The 24,878-nt window shown below is 26.4% G+C and overlaps 1 protein-coding gene across 1 annotated transcript; it reads right to left on the reverse strand.

Moving 5' to 3' along the window:
• LOC142331415 (uncharacterized) lies at window positions 1-24,878 on the reverse strand. The gene is made up of 7 exons (XM_075377301.1): window positions 24,741-24,878; window positions 18,396-18,498; window positions 11,665-11,732; window positions 9,979-10,014; window positions 9,080-9,209; window positions 3,968-4,032; window positions 1-301 (listed from the first exon to the last, which is right to left on the reverse strand). Exons 1-7 carry the CDS (start codon window positions 24,810-24,812, stop codon window positions 257-259), a joined length of 519 nt encoding a protein of 172 aa, XP_075233416.1. The 5' UTR covers window positions 24,813-24,878; the 3' UTR covers window positions 1-256.

Consider the following 24,878-nt stretch of genomic DNA (forward strand, 5'->3'; position numbering starts at 1 on the left):
AACATACAACTTTTATTATTTTTCTTAAGATACAATAAAAAATTAATTATGTTATATATTGTATCAATAATTATACAATATACAATAACAATGTTACATGTATTACAACTTTTTACAAAAATTCTATTAATTAATCTTGTTAGTAAATTATTTAAATTTAATACTTTAGTTTATTTAAATGATTTCAATAATACCTACAAATAACGTCAGTGAAAAACACATAATTTCTTACTTACACAATTGCATTAAGAAATAATCATTCTTTAAGCATTCCAGCAAACATATCTCGTAAGTTACGTGCCTAGAAAAAAAAAATTAATATGATATAATAGTGACAAAGAGATTTCTTATTCTTAGTTAAATTAATCTTTGTATGAGCAAGGATAAATGTTGCTGAAACAGAAATGGAAAGAGAAAAATACTCAAGGATCATTTAAAAGAAAATAAGAATCTAAAATTAGATGGGCATTTAAATTTCTAATAAACTGAAATAATAAAAAAATTAAACAGATCAAACAATAATTACATAGTGCTATAAAAGTTATATATATATATATATATATTGATTGTGTATATAATTAACTTAGCAAAAACAATTCTTTTGTTATTGTATTTGTCTATATTCCTCTCTGTACTAATATCTCAAAGACAGAAGTATAAAAACCATTTACCACCAAGAGTACAGAATTTAATAATGCTTCTTACCTTATGCTTATTATTTTTTAATAGTGCTTTCAAAGGTTTCCCTCATCATCAGTTAAACTTTTATTTCTCAAATCACACATTAAAATTATAATATATAAAAATATGTAGTCAAAATATTAAAAATATAAAGTTAAAAAATTAAAATTTTTTTATTGTGTAGCTAGTCATACGTACAGTACTATACTGAAGTTATTTGTGTTTATTTAAATTATATAAATGTGCTGCTAACTAAATGTTTATATAATTGTATGTATAATCCAACTTGATCCACCTAAGTACAGAAATTATAAATTAAATAAGATGACACTTACCTTATTTTTTCATATCTTACAACAGCACTTTCGTGGCAACCCACATCTATAGTTAAAATTTACTTTTTAAGGTTTATATCAAACTACATATTATACTGAAATAAATATATATAAAAAAGTTTTTAATAATACATGAAAATTTTTTTTATAAATTAAAATTGAAATTCAAGAATTAAAATCATAAATTAAATTTTTTTTTAAATAAATAAAATATAGAAATTAAAATTTAAAAAATTATTAAAAACTACATATATAAAAATATGATGTCAGATTCAATAAAAAATTAAAATAAATAGGATAAAATGTTACAAGTATCTTGTAGCCACTGTTATAGTACTGTCTTTTTTTAACTGCATTAGAGTATAATATGTAGTTTGATGTAAACCTTAACAAGTAAATAAATAAAGATGTGGGTTGCCACAAAAGCGCTATTGTAAGATATGAAAAAATACGGTAAGTGTCAGCGATGTACAGCGCGGCAGCTCAACCAACACAGCCACTACCATTGTTACTGTATGTGCAACATGAATGGCTGTACCTGCCTCTGGTGTAACCATACTACTTTGTTGAAAATCATAAATTAAAAAAAAAAAAAAATTTTAATGAGAAACAGAGTATGGTCGGTCACGTCCTAGTGTTGTTTGTGGAATAACACTAAGAACAAAATACATTTTTATCTGTACAAAGGACAGATAATTCTTTTAGATGGAGGTTGAGTATGTTGAAATCCATATTCTTCAGATCACTCAAAGTTTCGGGTCCTGTACTTACCAAACTGTTGCTCTGAAGAAATTAAAACATACTGATATATTTTATAAACTAAACAGACTTTAATTTATATTTATCATTATTATTCTCACAAACATGAGTTAAATGAACACAGAGAGGTCCAATGGGCAGAGCCCTCTGCCTAGACGTGAAGGGTGAGTGAAGTGACTTGCTAAATATCCCCTGACCACAATGGGAACACAAGTAATCATATAGCTTGGGCAAAGCTGCGATGGAGATGCTAGTATATATATATATATATATATATTATTTGTACATAAATATATAACATACATTTGAACAAGCAATACCTTTTTGAGAGTATTGTTTTACTATTTTAATATTTCTTTTACGCTAGTCTATTAATTTTGTAAATTTCAATTGTATATATGTGTTTAATTTTACTGATTCCTGTACATCTTCTATTAATTAAACACTTGATGGTTTGACAACACTTAGAAGATATCAGGGAATAACTTTTTGTAAACTGAGATCTGGTAAAACAAGGTAAAATTCCAATCCTGCTGTTCAAAAAATCGGTTCCCATTTATTTCCTAAAATTAGGAATACTAGTTGCAAATTACACTGCTAGAATTCTTTTAGTGGTTAATGCCCATAATAATTAATATTATTTAAAACATTAAATGAAAAAGAAACATTAAAATGAACATGTAGCTTTAGATTTTTAAATTTTGTTAATGTTTTTTTAAATATATTCCTCTACATATATGAAGCATATGTAACATACATGGTGGTAGAATGTTATTTTATTTTATTTCAAAATCAATTAATTATGGGACTTTGATTTTGGTTTATGATGATTGTTTTCAAAAGTAAAGTGATCCTAAACAGAACATGAATTTAAAAGATGGCAAGGTGACAATCAATTTTCTTTAAACAAACAGCTAGACAATTCTTTTACCTCTTGTTTTATCACATCTGTTCTCCTCCATCTTTTACTTGTATAATTATCCTGCATCTTGATCAGTCCGTACCTTAGCATCTTTGTAATACGTCCTCTTTTCCTAAACTTCTTTGAAACTTTCATCACTTTAAGACCTTTATTCCTAGTTCATAATCCTATAGTTTGATTCTGCTTCTAATTCTTCCTGAACTTAATACTCTTCTCTGTCTCTTTATGGGTCTTTATGAAATGCCTCACATTACTCTTATCCTGCACTTTTTGTTATCATTCTATTGTTACAACCAACTTATTATAACAAAACCTGCCTGAAACCTTTCATTTTTTTCCATCTATTTTTAAGAAATAGATGTTTAATATAAAGAGAGTTTTTGTTACTTTTTAATCATAATTAAATAAATTTTTGAATAAATAGCCAAGAATATAATTCAGAAAAATGTAAATTACATGAACACACTAGAAGAATTAAAATATATAAAATATGTAGTTTGAAGATAAAACTACATTAGTTTTGAGATTTACTCTCATATACATATAAAATAAAACCATAACTGAACCAGAAAACTACATCTGAAATCAAGTGACATATTTTGGGATAAAATATACTTTATAAACAGTTCTATTATTTTAGAGTAAACTGGTTAACAATACATTTTTTTTCTAGAAATTAGTAAGTTTTTCGATCTAATTAACCCATTTTTTTTTTATTATTTATTAATGGATTACAAAGGGATATTAACCATTTCTAATGATGGTTTTAGGATAAATTAATAAAAATAAATTCAAATGACAAGTTTTAAAATCTAGTATTTTTAATGAGGGTAATGATAACCCTGATTAAAATTTAATTTCAATTTACTCTCATTATTTACAATGCTCATAAGGAGGCTTTATTTATTTTAAAGAAAAGGAATCATTCAAAATTTAGATTCTATGATTTTGAATAATAGCTGAAATCCTATCACAAGTAAAAATATCTTTTTGAAATTTGATATTAATTTTTTATTTTACAAAAAATTTTTCAAGGGAAGAATTTAAATAAACAACAATTTCAAAATCTTTCATGTAAACAATTTTTTTTTGTGGAATTCTTCTACTTGACAACTAATTACTAGAACAACTAATAATTTATTTATTTTTGTGTATGTATGAATGAATATGTACATACACATATTTTGTGTTTATGTGAATGTATAATTATTAAAAATAATCAATCAATTTTCTTAAAATTAGACATAATTAATGAAGTTGTTTTACTTACACTCTCTGAGTTGTCAAAAATGCACTTAATTGTATTAAAAGCTAAATCACAATTCTGTCCAGTAGCTGGAAACATAATTAAAAAAAAATCAATAAAACAATTTAAAAATAACTAACTAAAACTCAATTTATTTATAGCAAAACATGTTTATTGATTAGAAGTTTATGAATGAATTTTTATTTTAATTTAAAAATAAATTCCTTTAGTCAAAAACAACAGGTAATGAATATATATATTTTTTAATGTACATGTAATATTATTAAATCAGCAGCATGATCAAAATTACTATTATAAGGAAATGTGATAAAATTATACAGTAAGATAATTAAATTTACTACTACCTGAAAAGATCTAAAAACAATGAAAAATATAAAAAAAAAACTGAGAACTAAGTTGTTATACTTTCCTAACATTGGTTATTTATTCTTATATAGTGAAAAAATTATACATGGAAAAAGTTAAATTCAGAAATTGATATTTTTCAACTTTGATTGGTTCTTCCAACCCCAATATTGCCTCCAAAGTTTTTTTTTTGGATCACTTACACTACCTACTACTGTGCTTAGGAAGACATAAAAATAAAAATTGAATAAAATATATGAAATAAATAAAAAGATAGCTTTTTTATTTTTTGGAAAGAGAAGGTTTGGGGCATAAACTTTTTGCCCCAAAAGGTTTTGCTTTTTGCAAAAAGCATGTATGCATGCACTGAGCTTAATATCGGTGTTGTGTTTGCAAAATTTTGAGAGATTGATCCCAAAGTTTTATCAACAAATTGCTCCATAAACGCGTCTGTCAAATTTCATCAAAATTGGTCTATCCAGTCAAAACATATTAAGATTCAGACATGCTAACAAACATACATACAAGTATTACCTTCCATGTTTTTTTTTTTTTTTTGGGTTCCCTGGGTCATGAAACACTGAGAAATAAAAAAAACCATACCCTATTTTTTTAATGATTACCATAATACTTTCCTTCTTGCAGCTTAACTCTAGAGCTGTGATGGGAGGAAAGTAAAACCTAAACAGAAGTAGTAATTTGACTCAATAATAACTATTATTATTATTATTATTATTATTATTATTAATATAGCAAATATAATAAGAAATAACTGTTCTAGAAATAAGTATTCTGTCATAGAAATAACTATTCTATGCATTATACTCCAACTATTCTAGAAAAGAAGATTGATATTAGTGGAAACCTGCCAACCACTGTTTGTAGATATGAAGGTTGAAGTACATTGTTATTGTTCAGGAACATTTAAACATATCACTTTTTTGTGGTTCAAGAAGCTTGTAACAAATATTTAAGGCTGTGTAAGAAATGTATATCAGTATAAAAGATAGATCTGCATGGCTTTTTAACTCATTTCCTTTAATTTAATTTTCCTCTACCCATCTCACGCTACTGCAGTGTATTAAGCTAGTAACTTTATATTCTGCTCTCTCAAATATCAATTCCTTTTTTAAATTATATACAGTATAATAATTAAAAATATTTTTTTACACAAATTTTTCTATTATTCAACATTTGTAACTTTGATTATTCATGGATTCATCCTAAGTGTTTTCAAAGTGTAACTGCTTACACAGTTCTTTTCACGTGCCTATACTATTTTTTTTTTTTTTTTTTTGATTGAACAATCTCATGGATTTTTATGTGGAGGTTTGTACACCACATAAAAAGAAATATCAGTTGCATTATGCAAAAAAAAAAAATTATTTTATAAGTATCTGTTTTTTGTTTAGCAGCTTCAAATTGACAAAAAGTAATCTCAACAGTTCTTTTGTTAATTTATATAAGAGTATAATAACATTAATTTTCTTCACGTTGCCTTCTTCAATATGCTTATAATTTTATTCTAATAAAATGTTGTTAGTTGTTGATAAATGTTGATAATTAAATCAACAGTATTTAATTGTCATTTTACATTCTATTTGAATGTAATTCCTTTTTTATAAGCAGGATATTTAAAAATTAAACTTAATGTAATGTACAATCTTTGTAAAGATCATATTTTCTGTTTAATTAAACTAACAAACTCAATAAAAATGAGAAAGTACACTGAAATAGACACAAATATAAATGTAAAATATCATATAATATAATAAATTATAAACAGACAATAAATAGATGGCATAAAAGGCAGGAAACAGATGACATCAATTTTAGAAGAAAAGTAAAAGCGGCCACTTTCCTCCAATAATTAAAAGATCTCAGAGTAATTCTTTTAGAGTTTATTTGTAATTCTTAGATTATAAACTCATCAAATGAATTTATGTTAGTAGAAGTTTTAAATGGTATGTTTTCACAACATACCAACAATTTCAAATCATATTTCTACTGATTTTTCGAAGGTACTCTAGTATTAAACAGTTGGCATGTACAGTACCAGAAAGATAACGAAAGTTTATTAATAGAAATATTTTAATTTATGTTACATTGACCTTCATTTACATTATGATCATAAAGAATCTCTCGTCATTATTTAATAAGTAGTTATTTATTATTTAGTTTAAAAAATATATTACATGTTAACAGTACGATTATACTGATAATGTTATACTTATGAAATTATTCTTTGTCAAAAAATATTCTTTAAAATTACCATATTCCAAATCTATTTAGATCTAAAACATGAAATATTCACCAAACATTCATAAATAAATAAAACAATGATGTAGCTCATTTGGGCGAAAATCATCACTTTGATGTAATGACAGGACAGTAATTGATTACACTGATCAACAGTGATTTTGTTAAATGAGAGTGAATAACATTCTTATAGTATTTTTCATGCTAATTTCAAATATGAAATCAGAATTCTTCTATTAGGCTTAGTTTTTTTGTAACTACCATTTTTATTTTCAAGTAGTATCATGCATGAATTCCATAAGCATAGCATTTTGTGAATGTATTTTATTATTTCACTAATCAACTAAATAGCTTCTGTTTATTTATTACAGTTCCATAATTGTTGTCACATTGATTTGTTAAACATTAGTAATCATGTTTATTATTTACACACTAATTAAAATGAACAAGAATGAGACTCATTCTTCCTAATTTCATCTTACTATAAACATATCATCCACTCATTAGTTATTTCTGTCGTTTTTATATTTACTTATAAACTGTTGTGCAGACTAGAGAAATATTTTTAATTCTCATTCAAGTGTGAGTTGTGTGCATAACATTCAGTTTTGTAGTGGTTTCATAATTGCGTGTATATGTATTTCAGTAAAGCAAAGGTTTGTTTATTAAATTAGTGTGTTTATAAATTGTTTCTTTTTAAACAATATTAGTTATTGTAATGTATTAACAATGCCTTGCAGTTGCATTAATCATCCAAACAATTTCAGCTACATCTGTGGTGACATAACGTTGAAGTCTCAGGAAAGAAATATAACTCCACTGATAAAAAAGTCGTATGAACTATATTTTGGATGTTCATTAGGTGATCAGGACAAATCCTGGGCTCCTGATATTTGTTGTGCTTCTTGTGTAACATTTTTGTCTGATTGGCTCAAGCAGAAATACTGGCATCAAGACTGAAAGGATGGCATCTTTTACAACTAAACACTAGAACACAGTGCTTTCTGTGATGGACAGTCAGATTTGAACATTTCTTCTCTCAGAATGAAAACTTAGTATACTGTAATGATGTAAACTCTTTACTGGAAGCTTTGGGACATATGCATCATCCTGACGAATTTTTATTGACTCCTCAAAGCTTAATTTGAAAGCTGTTCTACTTCACATTGGAAATAAATACCTGTCAATACCATTAGCATACGCTGTTCACATGAAGGAGTCTTATGAAAATATGAAACTTGTATTGAGCAGGATTCAGTATGAAAAATATGTATGGCATATTTGTGGAGATCTGAGAGTAATAGTCCTTTTACTTAGACTGCAACTTGGATACACTACATTCTGTTGATTTTTGTGCGAATGGGATAGCAAGGATAGCAAAAACTGTTACATAAAAGAGCAGTGACCAAAGAGAGAAGTACTGACTGTAGGAGAGAAGAATGTTATTAGTCAAGCATTAGTAAAACAAGAAAACATTTATCTTCCACCACATTAAGAAGCTTGGTTTGTTCAAACATTTTGTTAAAGTAATGAATCGTATTGGTGCAGGTTTTCAGTTTCTAAAAAAAAAAAATTCTCTAATATAAGTGATACTAAAATAAAGGAAGGTATTTTTGTTGAATCACAAATAAAAAAAGTAATGAGTGATATGGTGTTTGAAGAATGTTTGAATGACTTGGAGGTAGCTACATGGAAATCATTTCAAAATGTAGTAAACAACTTCCTTGAAAACCGTAAGGCCAGTAGCTTCAGAGAACTTGTGAGTGAACTTCTTTAAAACTATAAAGAATTTGGGTGTAACATGTCACTTAAAATCCACTTCTTACATTCACATTTGGATGTTTTCCCTAACAATCTCGGCGCTATCAGTGATGAACATGGAGAACGCTTTCACCAGGAGATATCTACAATGGAAACATGATGCCAGGAAAAATGGAACCCAAAAATGTTAGCTGACTATTGATAGAATCTAAAGAGTAAATCTACCTGCAAGAAAGAGAAAGAATCTACCTACAGCAAATTACCGCAGAAAATCCAAAAGAAGTATATTTTAAGTGAGTACAAAATGTATGTAATGTATTGTCATATTGTGTTCACCATACATTTTTGTTTCAAAAAAATTTCAATTACAAAAAACTGAGCCCGATAGAAAAAATTTATTAACATATTCGACATCAACATAAAAAATACTATAAAAATCAGCCCTTCACTCTTATTTAACAAACAAAAAATTAAATTTTGTTGACCAGTGTTATTTAACAAAGGGTATAGGACTAGCATGTAAATGAATGATGTGAAGAAAGAGACTAACATGAAGTTGAAAAGTATAATTTATTTGCAATAAAGTAACTGAATAATAATTTTAAAACTTAATATCAACTTTATACTGATCCAAAAACGGAAGGTTAATTGATAGTAGGGTTTTTCTCCTTTATGCAGTAGTTATGCTGCAGTTTTATGAATTAAAATAATAAAATATTTAATATAGTATATATGCAATATAGAATTTACCTAAACGGCATGTAGGTCGAACTTTGTTTTGAAATTCATCAGCAAAGTTTTTATATTGTTCATTTTGGGAGAAAAGTTTAGTAATTTCATCAATTTTTGTTACATTCCATGCTGAACCATCGGGTAACATCTGCGAAAAAAAGAAATAATGGTGATTATTATAACGTAGTTTAAATTTTACTGCCTAATTGGAATTCATTAATGTTATCAACCTGAATGAACAGTTATTTTTATAAATTATATCATAAGTACAGTATTAGTGTTTCAAGATGTTTAAATATTAATACAGTTAAATTCCAATTATTTATAATTGTTTTAATATGATCATATTAATACCATAACTATAGGTTTAAGGAGGTATAGTGGGGTTAGCAAATATGCAATTTTCTTGAAACTGGTTATTTATAAACAATTTCGCAACTTCTTTCTATAAATAAAAATTTATATTATATTTATTACATTATTATTATTACATTTTATTTATATTTATGACATTTTTCTAAAATGGAAATAACAAGTAAGTTTTATTAATTCTGAGTACAAATTGATTGTGCTGACCTTGATAAGTTCAAGATGTACCATAGTATAATTTTATGGAATAAATGTTTATATTTAACTTTAGCTGATTTTAAACAGAGTATGCATGTGTTTAGCACTTTTTTTCTTCATAAAAGAGGTTGCTGGTTCTTTATATACAAACATTAAACATTTGATAACATGATTTTGGCACTTCATGCACAAATATTGATTTCCAGAAAATTATACAATGACATTCAAAGGGGGATATACGTACATTTATATATATATATTCCATATCTCATAGAGATCAAAATTCTAAAAATATATGAATTTACCATATTTAAAAAAGTAGAATATTTGTTACTAAAAGTAGTACTTACTGATCCAGTTTTTTTACTTATACATGATCCAAGGCACTGAAACATAAAAATATATATCATATGTAAAAAATTCGGAAGAAAGGCAGTAAATATATCATATATAATAGTGGAGATCATTAATTTTGTGATAAATGGTAATTTTATTAATGTTGTTAACTGAATATTTCTTAAAATTTGTATGCTAATATTATAAGCATATTTTTTCTTAATAACATTAATACTGGAAGCACATATGTTATATTTTTAAAGGTAGTTTTAGGTTGAGTAGTTTCTTGCTCATAGAGTTAAGTAACATATTGTGATATTTATTCAAGATGTTTGCATGTTTTATTATAAAACAAGTTTAGTTTGCATGTTTTAGTTCTTTGAAAAAATTTTGGCACAGAATTAAAAACTAAAACCATCTTTTGAAATGAAAATAAAAATACTTCTGTAACTTTCATAAAAAGATTCCCTTTCAGTTAAAGTTTCATTATCACATTTTAATTATTAAAAAAAAAAAAAAAATCAATATCAGCTATATTTAACTAATTAAAAAATGTACCAAATATTGTTAATAACTGTCTTGAAAAGAACTTTCATTTTTTTTTTTGGCTATAGAATTATCTTGCATGACTATAGAATATACTACGCATATATAAGAGAAAGTTTGTTAACTGAATCAAGATTTTCAAGTGCAGATTTTTAGAAATTTTGATGTTTTATGAAACTTTTTAGCTAATAAAACATTATTTTAGTTCTCAAAAATCTCAAAAATTTCAGATAGAAGTACGTTGGTCTGTTTTCTTGCTAGGTATCTACTAGATTCAATGAACAAATTTGGATGAGATTTGAAATTTAAGATAAGAAATCACTTAATGATATCTGTGTCACTGATACCATTTAATTTTGATTACAATTGGTAGAGAAGATAGTAATAATGGGCTTTATGAAAATTCTATTCAAATAATAAGAATTTTTTCACCTAATTTAATGCTCTTTATGTAGCTAAGATACTTTCTAGTGGTGTTTGGTCTTGTTCAAACTCCATAAAGGAGAGGAAAAATAAAATGTTTTTTGTGTTTCTGGATTCAAAGTCATATTTTTTAACTAATTAGATAATTCTACTACATTAGTGAATTTTATGAAATCTTCTTTGATGACTTCTAATGTGGATCATTCATACAACTTAGTTTTAATTACATCAGTCAAGAGGAGATACATTCACAATGGATTCAGTATCTCAAATTTTATTCAGAGAATAGAGAAATTTTTTTAACATATTTATTTAGTTGCATACTTACAACCTTCCTTCTTCTCCTCTTATCTTTTGCTTCTTTTATTATTAGGTATTAAAGGAGTTAATTTGTACAATGATTTCATTTCAAGATGGTGAATTTAGCACCATCTAAAGGTACTGAATTAGTTCTTTAGTAAACCTTAGCAGGGTGAAAACTTTTCCTGCAGAGTCTAAGGACTCTGTTTCTCATACTGGGTTTACAATAAAAGCCCAGCTAGCCGCTAGGGTAATACAAAGACTCTCTTCTTTTAATTCAAATGTATAAATAATTTATAATTATAGATTCTATTAGTTAAAATATTATTATCTGTAAGAAACTAAATTTCATTATCTTTATAAGAACAAGTTATTTATTTTAGGTTTTATGAAATAAGAGTATTAAATATTAATATAAGTAAGTATCTCACTTTGCAAGGAGTGTATTCTGGCTGAGTATCATCTAAATTTTCTCCTTTGTAGAGTTTTATGCAAGTAGCTAAAACAACAAAAAAAAAGGATTAAGATAAGAGGTTATAAATGCAATACAATTTTTTTTTATCACTACCTAGGTAATTATTAAAACCTTAATATTAACTAAAAGCATAAAACTGACATTTTTCTAGAAGCATTATTTTAAAATGTCACATTTATTATGAAAATGTTTGTAATTACACTTTCTGTTCTGATTAGTCTGGATTATAACAAAAACAAGAATTAGGAAAGCCTATGATTGCTATTGTTTATCATCGCATTATGTGTACTACTAACAACAATATTTTTATAATTAAACAAAAAGATGCATTAAATAAAATGAACACAAAAGGATGCAAATAAAATTTTACAAGTACAACATAGAGCCATTGCCTTGGCGCAGTCCTGTTTTAATTTCAAATGGTTCTGAGAGCTTACCTTTGAAATTTATTTTTGACTTAGTGTTTGTGAGGATCAGTTTTATCATGTTTATTAATTTGGTATGTAGTATGAGGTGTCTTAGAATTTTTAGTAGTGATTCTCTGTGGATATAGTCATAAGCTTTCTTGAAATATAGAAATGTTATGACCATGTCTCTTTCTTTTCCTGTTGTAATCCGTTATTAGCTAGAGACTCATGATCAGTTCTGGACAGCTCCTCCAGGGTCTGAAACCTCCCTGGTATTCTCCTGTGTATGTAATAACTAATTAATAAGTTAATGTTGTCTCTTGACTGGGTTTTATTGAATTCTTCTTCTATTGATTTCAGTGTGTCTTTACGAAGTTGTATTTTTATTCTTCTTAGGATTCAAGTAAACATTAGGATTTATTACTAGATGTCACCCTAGATTTACTACCAGATTTTGGAAGGATGTTTCTGATTTTTGGGCTTGGTGAAATAGTCATGCTTGATGTCTTTTCTCTATTGTTTTGTCACATTCACTGTTCCGGTATTGATGTTTTTATGGGACTTTATTAGGGATAATTCTTCTGTGATCTTTTTAAGGTTGTTGACTAGATCTTGAAGTTTATCCAAGATCATAATTTTTTTCGGTTGCTTTTTGGAAATTTTCATTTCTGATTAGTTGGGTAGGGTCCGTTTTTCTTTTAATTTTAGGGGCTTGGTTTTGCTGCTTTTTTTGAGGAGTGAATTTAATTTTAATTTTGATTACACAGTGATCTGAGTCTGTGTCTACTCCTCAGAGAACTTTTACGTTGTAGATCTCCTAGTCGTGGTGTTTGTCCATGAAGACACGGTTAATTGCCATTCTCCTTAGTGTAGTCGGGGTGTTTCCAGATTTTGAGTTTTTGTGGTTTCCTCTTGAAATATGTAGATTTCAAGATTAGGTTGTGGTTTCTGCAGAGATCGGCGAGTGTCTGTACGTTTTTGTTTGTTTTCTTTTGAGCAAGGCATTTTCTGATGATGTGGTGTTATCATCTTCCTGTGCCTAGTTGAGCATTGAAGTTTCCAATTACTTGTTTGACATGATTTTTGAGGATGTTATTAATAGTAAGGTCACATAGATTCTAGAACTTTTCTGTTTCTTTATGGTCTTTTAAAGAGTTATTTTTATTATAGTGTAGATTTTATTAGATGTTTTTAGGATGATGAGATTATTGGGGAATGTTATTGGAATTCTTGTATGGAGTTTATTATTTTTAGGCTGACTAAAATACCTGTTCCAAACTGTGGACATTTTTCATCAATCTCTTCCCAGGAATAACACAGATATGTAGCTGTGAATACAGCTTTGTATAGCACCATTTTTATGCCTTTGCAACACCTTTGTAAGCACATATGTATGTGCCTATACAAACTGTACGTATATAGTTACTAATCTATTTTCAGCCTACTTTATCGTGCAAATTGAAAGAAAACCATATCAAAATGCTGGAATTACTCTTGCTGGCTTACTGAAATATGATTTACATATCAAAGTTTTTATGTAGAAAATTACCTCCTACCTAATTTCTTCTTAAAAGAATTAAAAAATTATCCCTGTGTGATGCTATAAAAATAGCTTCATTTTACCACTGCCTTATGATTTACAGTATTAAGTTCTGGGACAATGCACCTAATACCAAACGATCTTTTTAATGCAGAATAAATACTGGAGTTTCTCCTTTGATATCTATGAGATTGTTCTTAAACCAAAAATTATGACTGTTAGTTCTGTCTACTTGTAATCATAAATATTTGTAAATTTGATTTGCATTGTTAAAAGTAAAAGAAATACACATTTAATTCATACAGTATATTTCATGATGTGTAATAAGAGAAATTAGTACTAGTCAATCCATACTGTTGATCTTACTAAATGGTTTTTGGCTCGTCTGTATTACTCAGTCACTGAATATTTAAATGATTCTTTTATCAACATCTAATTTTAAATTTAATATTTTATAATTCATGTTCCTTTATCCATATTTATTGTAATGATTACATTTTCTGACGCAATTTAAATGGAGAAGCACCTTATAAGATTTTTTCTTTTTTTCCATAAAATCTAGTTTGTGGGGAGAGGTTGTATCTCCTTCACATTCTAATTACAACATTTTCAAGTTATTTATAAAGTGATCAGAATTTATGGTAAGGAGTATAGAAAATAATACCTGATTATTATGCAAATGTTTTTTATATTAAGAATCTGATGTAAAAATAGGAATTATCTAGTTTACAGTTAATAGTTTATAAGACAAGGTTAAAGAACTAGAGTTCAAATTAGAGCTGATGATACAAAAGTGAGGTACTGATGATGGTAGAAGGAAATTATCTAACAGAACAATTTAAGTAAAAGCTACATTTTTATCATTCTATATAATTTTCTTTGATTTATAAATATTAATTTGATTAGTGCTAATGAATTAAATATTATCAAAGTGAAATATATTTTGGAAGATGTAAGAATGTGTCATATAACTGGAATAATGAAGTTATGGTAAAAAGAAGGGTAGAATAAATAAAAGAATTGTTTGTATCAAAATAAGTAAGAATTGAAATTCTAAGAAAAAATAAAAAAAAATAGAAAAATTTAGCCATAGAAGGATAAAGGAGGATCTGATGTCTGAAATTGTAAAATTAGGAAGAGCTAATCCCTTTCTAAGTATAATGTTTCCAGTAAGAATGGACATATTATTCATGGTATAATAAATGGAAAATTATATGATCATTAAATGCAATAGGAACAAAAGAGCAAGAAATGAAGAAAATACACTGCCAAGTGAAGGACAAGCAATAAAAAAAACAAAAATTTCTAGGCATCAAAAGAGATAAAAAAATCAAAAAGGTATAGCTTAAAGAGTATAGTTTAATGAAAAAAATGTAAATAAGAAATAAATAAAATGACTTTATTAGAAGTAATGTAATTAATAAATAAAATTTAAAATAAAACGTGCTTCAGATCTTATAGAATATGCTTCAGGTTTGCAACAATAAAGAGTATCAAAAATCACTTGAAAAGAAAATAAAAAAAAAAAAATTGAAAAGTAACGGGAAGATTTTTATTTGAAGCTGAAAAATGACATAGATGAAGATATATAAATGTACAAGTATAGCATAATAATGGAAGACCTAAATGCTAAGATGGGTTGGTGTAAGGTAGAAGATGTGGTATGTATCAGCAAGTTTTGATACTGGGGAAAGAAATAAAAGAGGAAAGAAATTAGTAGAATTTGCAGAAAGTAATTACTTATTTTCAATGAATTCCTTCTTCAAGAAAAAACATATCATGAAAATAGAACTTGGAAAGCCCAGATGGTAACATTAGAGATGGAATTGATTACTTTGCAGCACATAATTTCAATTAAGAATTTTTCAAGATGTGAATCAAGGAGATTGGGTAAATATAAAAAGTGATTCAACAGACCAATAAAATTAATTTTAATCCTTCTAGAAGGTAAAATTAAAAGAATCTTACAGTTAACCAGGTAAGACAATGTACAAAAATTTAGAGTAAAATATGAAGAAATATTGAAAATCAATACAGAAGATGAAAATGTAAAAGATGTAATGAATGCTAAAAAGATGACAATGAAGTTAATTCAAATTATAAGAAAGTCAATTATAAGTTTAGCTTTATCTAGGTGTTACCGTTATTTCTATCTCTATTAAATGAGATTTGATTAAATCTTTATTCAAAATCTCTTAATCATATGTTGCATACATGATTACAGATATATAATCTAGTGTTTCATCTGGATACTTGAAACATAAATAAGTCTTAAATAAGGATCTATTGTTACATGAAAGTAACATTTATGATCTTGAGTACTCAACCTGGTAACCTTGTGACCTTGAGTACAGGTCTGACAAACAGAATAAAGCAAAATTTACAAATGCATAACTTAGTAACTCTCAATCTAATGAGGTTTAATAAAGCTCACTGGTTGTTCTGAAACATCCATTATGTTACACATTATTGTTATTTTATAGCAATAATAAGCAACAGCTTTGATTTGTTTAATAAAAATCAGAGTTTTTATATCTAAGTTTTCCTAATTTATCTAACACAATTCTAATCTAATTTGGTTTCAACCAAATAATTAAATTAATTTAATTATTTTTTTCTCCAAATGATATGATGTTAGGATGAGAACAAATTTTTAAATTTTATATCACATCAGTACCAAAAATTCACCTCTTCCCTGAAAATTAAAAAAAAAAAAAAATTTTTTTTTTCTGGCAGAGCCAGTAAAAGGGCAGGAATAGTTTCTACCCTCATTGTAAGCCCTTGTAATGAGGGTATTTTTGTAATTGCTTTAAAATGTTATTTTTATTTTAAACCTAAAACATCATTAAGAAGTTTGTAAGTAAAATTTTATTTATTAAGAAGTTTGTAAGTATATTTTATATTTTAATACAGAGTAGTAAGTCAGCACAGAGTTGAAACTCAGTTAATTATTATACCATTTCACTTATCTTACAAAATTTTAAACATTTTTTTATTATTTATGTTTAGAAATAAGAAAATACAAAAGAGGTAACGAGGATAATTATAATTTTTAATTTTATCACAAGGGAAGGAGCTAAATTTTAAGTTTTTTGGAATTGCCAGAAAATCAACAAAAAACTATTAGTTTTGTTTTATAATTCTGCCTTTTAGTAAGCTAAAAGCTTACATTTTAACTGTTGGTGTTTTCCAGCTGTATTGCTTTAATTGTTCCTGAGGCAGGTCTTCAAATAGAACTTAACGGGCAAAGAATTCTCGTAATATCGGTATACAATATAAATAAAGTAATTATATCTTTAAATGAATAAGTGCCAAAGAAACAATTTCTCTTATCTTATCTATCACAATTCCAACTCCTTGGTAACAGTGGAAAACATACTCAGTTAAGCAACCTAGCATAAAGTTTATTAGCTGTTGGAGTGATAAATATACTTGTGTTGGAGGCTATTAGAAGAGAGACTCTTCATGGCTGCCATATGAGTTAAGTTCTGTGAGAGAATTGACTCACTATGGTTGCTACTTGTTGTAAAGGCATCTAAAAGAGGCTCTGGCAGTAGGATAATCTCTCACCTAAAGTTTAACATGATTCAAACAACAAAAGAGAATCAAAAAACAGAATATAGATAAAGAAAATAACACTGGATCATAAAAACCATATGATTTTCAGAATATGGAACATCAAAAGTTTAAGTAATGAAGATGAGAAGCTGGCAAAGGAGATGGAAAGATAATATTATATATTGGTGAAATTAAGATCAACAGAGGTATGGAAGAAGGATAATCGAATGGAGGCTTTAAAAGATAAATATGACGAGATCCTGACCTAGAATTGAGTGGACTGGAGAAAGACTCAGAACAAACTGGTTGAACTGATTAAAATAATGAAAAGGGAGACAGGAAAATGAAGGACTGGAAATGTTTACAGAGATCAATGGCAAAAAGAAACTGGAGAAAGCATGAAAAAATTATCTTGAACTTGCATTTTAGTGTTTCATGAACCACACACCTGTAATAATAATCAATCAACAACATTGGTAACTTATTAATTTGATTTATCAGATGGTGTTTGTTTGTTATTCTGACAATAATGACTAAATAGGCTAATAAGACATTAGCTATTTTTCCTTGAACTCCAGGAAATTATTTTATATTTCACTATGGTAGAAAGGCTTACCACCACTAGCTAGTGTGCAGAATCTACTAAACAAAAATTAAATGGAACTACAACTGTAAAAGGAAGTCATCAGAGAAAATCTGCCAATCCATTCATGAAATTACTGGGCTAAATTCTCTTAGCATGCCTTGGGTTGGTCCTCAATACTGGACCAACTTCATCCTTTTATCAGCTTTTATTGGGTTGCCTGTTTGCCCGATCATTAACTGATAATGACGACTAATTAATTTTCAGAAGAAAAAGCCATATCGTTAAAATTTTCATAATTTTAAACAACTTAGTAACTTATTACTTTTGAAAATAATTTATTCATTAGTTTTTCAGCTAAATATAATTTTTATATAAAATTTTGGTAGTAAAATTGAAACTAATATTGACTGGTTGAAAATTAAAATACTGGAATTCTGGAATATTTTTTTATCATTATGCAATTGAGAATCAAGAAGCTATGAAAATGAGAATGTTAAATAATTTATTCCCTACTTAACTAACATATTTTATTTAATCCAATGTAATGTGTTTCTGTTGCTTAGAACACTATTAATTATTTTGTTTTCATTGCTTACCGAGTTCAACTTTATTTCCAGCATCATCTGATTCTTTCTTGCATTGAAATGTATACTGTATCCATTCACCAATCATGGAATGAACCTCTGATTCTTCTTCAGCCTAAAAAAATATAAATTAAAAGTAAACCAAGTTTGAATTCTTTTTTCCTTTATTTATATTGTAAGCTCCTGATTATCTGGGAATTGATTAACCATCCAATCTGTGGCTTATTCATGCAGCCAAGAAAAGTTACATTTTTTATTTTTAAGAAGTTAAAAATACATTGACGAAATATACTACTTTTTTAATAAAAAAAATATTTTAATTATTGATTGTTATATTTAAAATTTCAGAATTATCCCCTACTGAGAACAGATGTTTTCCTCATAGCAGAAATGGGTTAATTCCTTAATTAATTTTTTTTGTCTTTTCTAATTTTCCTTATGGCTAGGACACATATAATACATTTAAGGTACAACTGCTGTTGAAATACTTAATCTAAGTATAATTATGTAATTATGATAACTATCAGATGCCTGTTAGTTAACAAAGAAAGAGTAAATAAATAAAGTACAAATTAAAAAACAAAAATTATTAATAAATAATATTAAAAACAAAATTATGAGACTGAAGGGTTTAAAGTTCTTTTCATGTTTTATGTCATTTTTAATGCATTCTAATAAATATCTCTAGCAGCTATTAATCACCAACATAGAGCTAATTGTCAGAAAAGTTATCTATTGCCTCTGAAATAAATCACTATCAGATAAAACTCCCAATCTAACCTAGCACAGTGTATCTGCCACATTATAATGAATGTGTATGAATATACACATTCGTAAATATAAAACTTCTCAACAATGTAGAAGAAAGCAAAAATAACAGTTTGTTTAAAATATCATTAATGAAATTCTTAATTCATGATACATCATTACTTTATGACTATTTCTCAAGTTTTTGTGAGCTTGAGCAGAAAATGTCAGATAGAATTTTTATATCCAGGTGCCCTACCCGATTTAACCTTATTAGAGAATATTACACAATACGAATGAATCCTTCAATTTCAGAACCACAAAAATAAGACAGATAATGCTAATTACAATTCAATTTTTAAATCTGTAGACTTTTTAAACGATCAGTCTTCATGGAGAAAAACATAGCATGATAAATTATAAAAGTTTTATGTAAAAATTTATGTGGATGTAGAATACAGCAAAATGATAACAAATTTTTATTTTACTCAATGTAAATGCTATTGTATTTGTGGGTTCTGCAACCAGTAAAGCTGTTTCTCTTTTTTGGGGTGTTATGAATAGTTTTTTACTATTCGTGGGCTATAACAATTGTTTAAAACTATATTTAAGCACCTAGGCTGCATTTTATATATAATATATATTTAATATCTATAAATGTATGTTTATATATACAGGTTATTCATAAATGAATGGTGAGATTTCAGTAGCTCAGATTAAAAAATTATGAACATTTTGTGAAACTATGTTGGTAAAACTGAAAACATCCACCTAAAAATTTATGCAACAGCAATTTTAACCACTGTATCAGTCACATTATTGTTTCTTTGTATTTTATTTTTCTATTCAAGAAAAAAATCAGTGTCTTTAATGCCATGTCAAACTGGAGACAATAATTTTAGTTCAACATGCATTTCGATATACAAATATTAAAAAGTCACCACATGAAAACAATTTATGATACTGTTTCAATCAATTTAAAAAAAACCAGATCTGTTCCCAAAAAAAAAAAATTTGGAAGGCCACTCATACTAGAAGAAAATGTTGAACAAATTAGACAATCTGCAATCAGAAATTTTAATAAATCTATTACTGGTCTAATCCTTGAATAACTCCAAAAACAACTGAAAGTTCTACATAAAAGGTTGCACTTGTATGCATACAAAAATTCAGCTATTGGAAGAAATAAAACGACCTTGATATAGAAAAACATTTCTAATATCCTGTTGAAATTTTAAACAAATCATTTTTAAATGTTATTTTTATGTATAAAGCTAATTTTTCACCTTAATGGATGTGTTACAATACACTAATATAAGGATCAGAAAACTGAAATTTCTTTTTTTTCTTTTTTTTTGAGAAAGTATATAACAAAGTTAAAAGTAAATATCTGGTTTGCTTTAATGAAAAATCATGTCTTTTTTCTTTGCTGAAAATAGTATTAACGGAAATTTTTATCATAATGTATTAAATTATAATTGTTTTCCTAAACTGGATGATACATAAAATTTATTTTTAACAAAATGATGCATTCCCACACTAAAATACATTTTAAGTCAACTTTGAATAAAAAAATTGGTAGACAGATGGATAGGCTGAGAGGCTCTGCACCCTGCCTTTAACAAGTCCTGATCTAATTCTTTGTGATTTTTTCTTGGGAATACTTTAAGTCCATGGTATTCGCAAACTCAAAATCACTTTTTTAATTCTTTCCTCATTTAAAGGAAAGAATTACGAAAGTGATTACAACCACAATAGAAGATATGTTACATCATTTACAGAATATAAATTGTACTTTTTGACTGAACTTGTTAAATTGAAATTTATTGATAATATGTAACAAAGCTATTTGAGATAGAAAATTTAAATTTGAGTTTAAACTCCACATTTTTTTATAACTCTGAATTTACATGCAATAGATAATTTTAATATCTATTTTATGTAAATATGCTTGAAACCTACTTATACAGTTATCAATAAGGTGTCAGTTATATATTCTTAATATAATTTTATTTGTTATATAGTCTGCACAGTATTACAAACATATACTTCATCATTTTCATTAATTTCATCATCCTTACTGTAAATTTCCATGTCACTGAGTCTTTTTTTTAATAATTTATTATGTTTATCCATATTTATAAAATCAATTTTTGGAAAATTGGTCTTGCTTTTTAATTAATAATATTATCTTGTTTAAATTTAGTTGGTTTTTTTAATTTAGATCTTTATATAAATGACATTGTCTCAATTGTATACAGTGGAAATAAATGATCATGTTTATAATTTTAAATTACATTCAATGCTATTTTTAGATATATACTTTTCTTTGAATTTCATTCACAAATTTTATATATTATGGTAAAATTTATAAGTTACACATAGATTGAAATAATTTTTTTAAATTCTGTCATTATACTTTCTACTGTATTAATTTTGATTGTAGAAATTAATAATATTTTTTTAGAATTTGAGACCACAATAATATAGTAGAGAAGTCATTAATTTGAATAATTACGTTTTTTTTGCCTGTGAAACTTCTAAGATATGCTTTTCAAAAAAAAAAAAGAAGAAAAACGTCATCTGTAAAACAGGAAATACAATTCAATAATGGTAATATTCATAAATGATATTGTGTGGAAACACTATTTCATTACCGTTATTAGAATGTATATATTTATTTGGGATGATTTATTTTAAAGTGACCTGATGCAATTATTTGTTTTTTCCGTTTACTAAAGGTGTTTTTAGGATACTGTCCCTCAAGCTCATAAATAGGTTAAAAAATAGAGAGAGAGTGAGAGAGTTGAATAACTGATGATGATCAGTTGGTATATATTTATGATGAAGGATTGTGTCATATATTTTGGTATTTTCTGAAATTCTATATTCTTTCAGATAGTGGAAAGAAGTTATAATGTATGTTAAATTATCTATAGGATTCATTAGGAATTTTATTTTGCCAGAATATCCCATAATATTACCATGAGTAATGGAAAATAATAGTGTACGCATATGGAATTCACTCATAAAATTGTGTAAAACAAGATCTGAAGCTAACTGTGAACAGTATTTTTTCCTTAATCAGGCAATGAGTAGCTACTGATGATATCTAGCACTATGTACTATATACTAAATATATGCTCTATAGAAATCTAACAAAAATTAAATCATCAGAGGATTTTGAAATAATTGTTTTTCTTAATCACTAAAATTCAAGTCATATTTCCTGCAAAAAGTATATATAAAAGAAGCCATAAAACATATTTGAATTTCTGCTGTTGACTTTTAAATAAAAATTTATTTATTTGTTTTTTGAAAAAAAAAACAATTGCTATTCAGGTTTAGGTTATTAGAAAATCTTCAAATTTTTCATATAGATATTGTTATTCAAATTAAATATTAAGGACACCACTGCATGTAAAATCTTCCAAAAATCAAATTTTAGGTTTTTAGTCTACCTTATAGTTTGAAAAGCACTCTTTAAGGTGATGGTCATTTTATGTTAATCAGATGACTAGAAATATTTTTATTAATTTTTTTCAGTTGCTTGACAGGAACATTTTCCTTCTGTGCAATCTGACACTTTTTCAATATTACTGTTGTCATCCCAATTTTTGTAATGTATTTTCTGTAATCTGGCTATTTTTTTTTTGTATTTTTCATTTGTTTACAGACATAATGATTGCTGTAAAACCAATCCTTCAGGATTTGACAAATAATAGTTTGTTAAAAAAGTGTAGTTTGGCCAAAACACAAAATCCTAATGAATCTTTCAATAATTCGATGTGGTCTGTTATAACTAAAAGAACATTTGTAGACATAAATACACTACAATTGGTGTGTATGAAGCTGTGAATAACTTTAATGTAGGTTATATAGCTAAATGTGGAGTGATAAGCAAGCTAAAGTTAGACCCCAGGAAAAACATGTTGACTGCAATGGAAAGATTGGATTCTGATCGGCTAAAATAAAGCGACAAATATTTTAAAATTCTTTATGATAAAATAAAATAAAAATTTATATTGGCTAGGAAGGTGCCAGAAGATATGTATGGGCAAGAAGAAGACCCAGAAAATCCTTCATATGCACCAGGGAATTATTAAAACAAGGTAAAATAATAGATTCAATCGTTTATCCTTGTTTTCTAAAATCAAGTTTTTTGCTACTTAAATCCAATTTTCTCAGCTTCTATGGGAGATACATGTTTGAAATTTTCATGACAGGTTTCTTGCTTTTAGAAAATATTTTTAATATATCCTTTTACACATCACATGTTCCAAAATATTAAAAATTAAAATGGTTCAAATTCTATAGTATGCTGCCATGACATTTAAAAAAAATTATAAAAATTACAAATAAAACAATAAAAGTAATACATTAAAATTTATATAAAAAATAAAAGTTTTTAATAAAAAAAACTTGGGTCATTTTTCTAAATAAAAAATGGGTCATTGTACACGTGTCAAAACATACGGGGCAGTGGTGCCCTATATCAAATATTAATAATTATTTTTCTGTAGTAAATTACATTACTTCTCTTACAGATTAATGTATATAAAATTAACTGCTTGCAGAATGATAAATAAATAAACATTGTACACATTCATTAGTTTTAGTATACTGTATACATTCATTTAGCGTACTTGAATGAACAGTCAATTTTACTAGTGTTTATTTCTTATAATAGATTATTTATAAAAAAGTATTTTGACTTTGATCTCATTAAAGAAAAGTGAACAGAAGAAAATGTAAAATATAAATATATAAAACTTAATCAAGAAATGTTAAAGAAGATATATTTTCTATGATTTTTTATTTTTTACTGATGCTAAAAATGTATTAATAATTTTGTACAAGCAGGCCGAAAAATTACAATAAAAAATTTAGGAAAAAGATTCTTATTCTTTAGAAAATAAGAAATCAGCAGAGAATATAATGAATCTTTTAAAATAAAATTATTTATTAGTACAAGATTAGTTACTTTGAAATGAACATTTTGAAAATAGAATATATAAAGGATATATATTATGATTAATGATGATGCAGTATAGTACAAAAGTAAACTGAACAAAAATTTTTTTAAATATTTTCAACAACTAATTTTGAAACATTTTCACTGTTTTTGTGAACATCAGCAAAGACTGAAAATATTTTGAAGTAATTTATTAAGACATTTTATAAAACATGATTCAGTTTATAGTTTCAAAAGTTTATATATTAACAATTTCCATCACTGACCACATGAATAAAAAATAAAGCAAACATTTAAAAAATTACCTTTGGGAATTCTGAAAGAAATCAATGAAGAAAATTGTATCAAACTGATCAAATAATTTTAACCAAAATTATTGGGATGAATTTAATTTTGATCAGTTATACAATCTAGAACAGGTTATATCAGTAAAGTTTGTTGATCACAAAATTTGATGCTATTTAAAATCGGTGCCATTAACAATATATAGCTAAAAAAAGATGCTGATAATTGCTTCCAAAAGGGCTTTGGAGAAAAGATTTTTTTAAATTGAAAGCAATTCATTAAAATTTATAATTAGTTTAACTTTGCTGCAAAAAAAAATAAACAGAAAAACTAAAAGATATTATACTTACACCAAGAATTCCAGTTAAAAAAAAAGAAATCACAGCTGCACTAAAATAAATATAGAGAAAATTTAAATACATTTTTATAAATAATTTTATCTATAAAAAGAAAGAAATTATAAAAAAGTGTACAAGTGAAGGCACAGA

Source organism: Lycorma delicatula, chromosome 10, assembly GCF_047948215.1.
Source record: "Lycorma delicatula isolate Av1 chromosome 10, ASM4794821v1, whole genome shotgun sequence".
Classification (NCBI taxonomy): domain Eukaryota; kingdom Metazoa; phylum Arthropoda; class Insecta; order Hemiptera; family Fulgoridae; genus Lycorma; species Lycorma delicatula.

What these genes read in the sequence shown, in the direction of transcription:
- LOC142331415 (XM_075377301.1), bottom strand. Translation starts at nt 24,812, where the DNA reads ATGTATTTAAATTTTCTCTATATTTATTTTAGTGCAGCTGTGATTTCT. An exon ending in TTTTAACTGGAATTCTTGGT is followed by an intron (nt 18,499 to 24,740) that starts GTAAGTATAATA and finishes ATATTTTTTTAG; the next exon opens with GCTGAAGAAGAATCAGAGGT. An exon ending in TTTTTGACAACTCAGAGAGT is followed by an intron (nt 302 to 3,967) that starts GTAAGTAAAACA and finishes TTTTTTTTCTAG; the next exon opens with GCACGTAACTTACGAGATAT.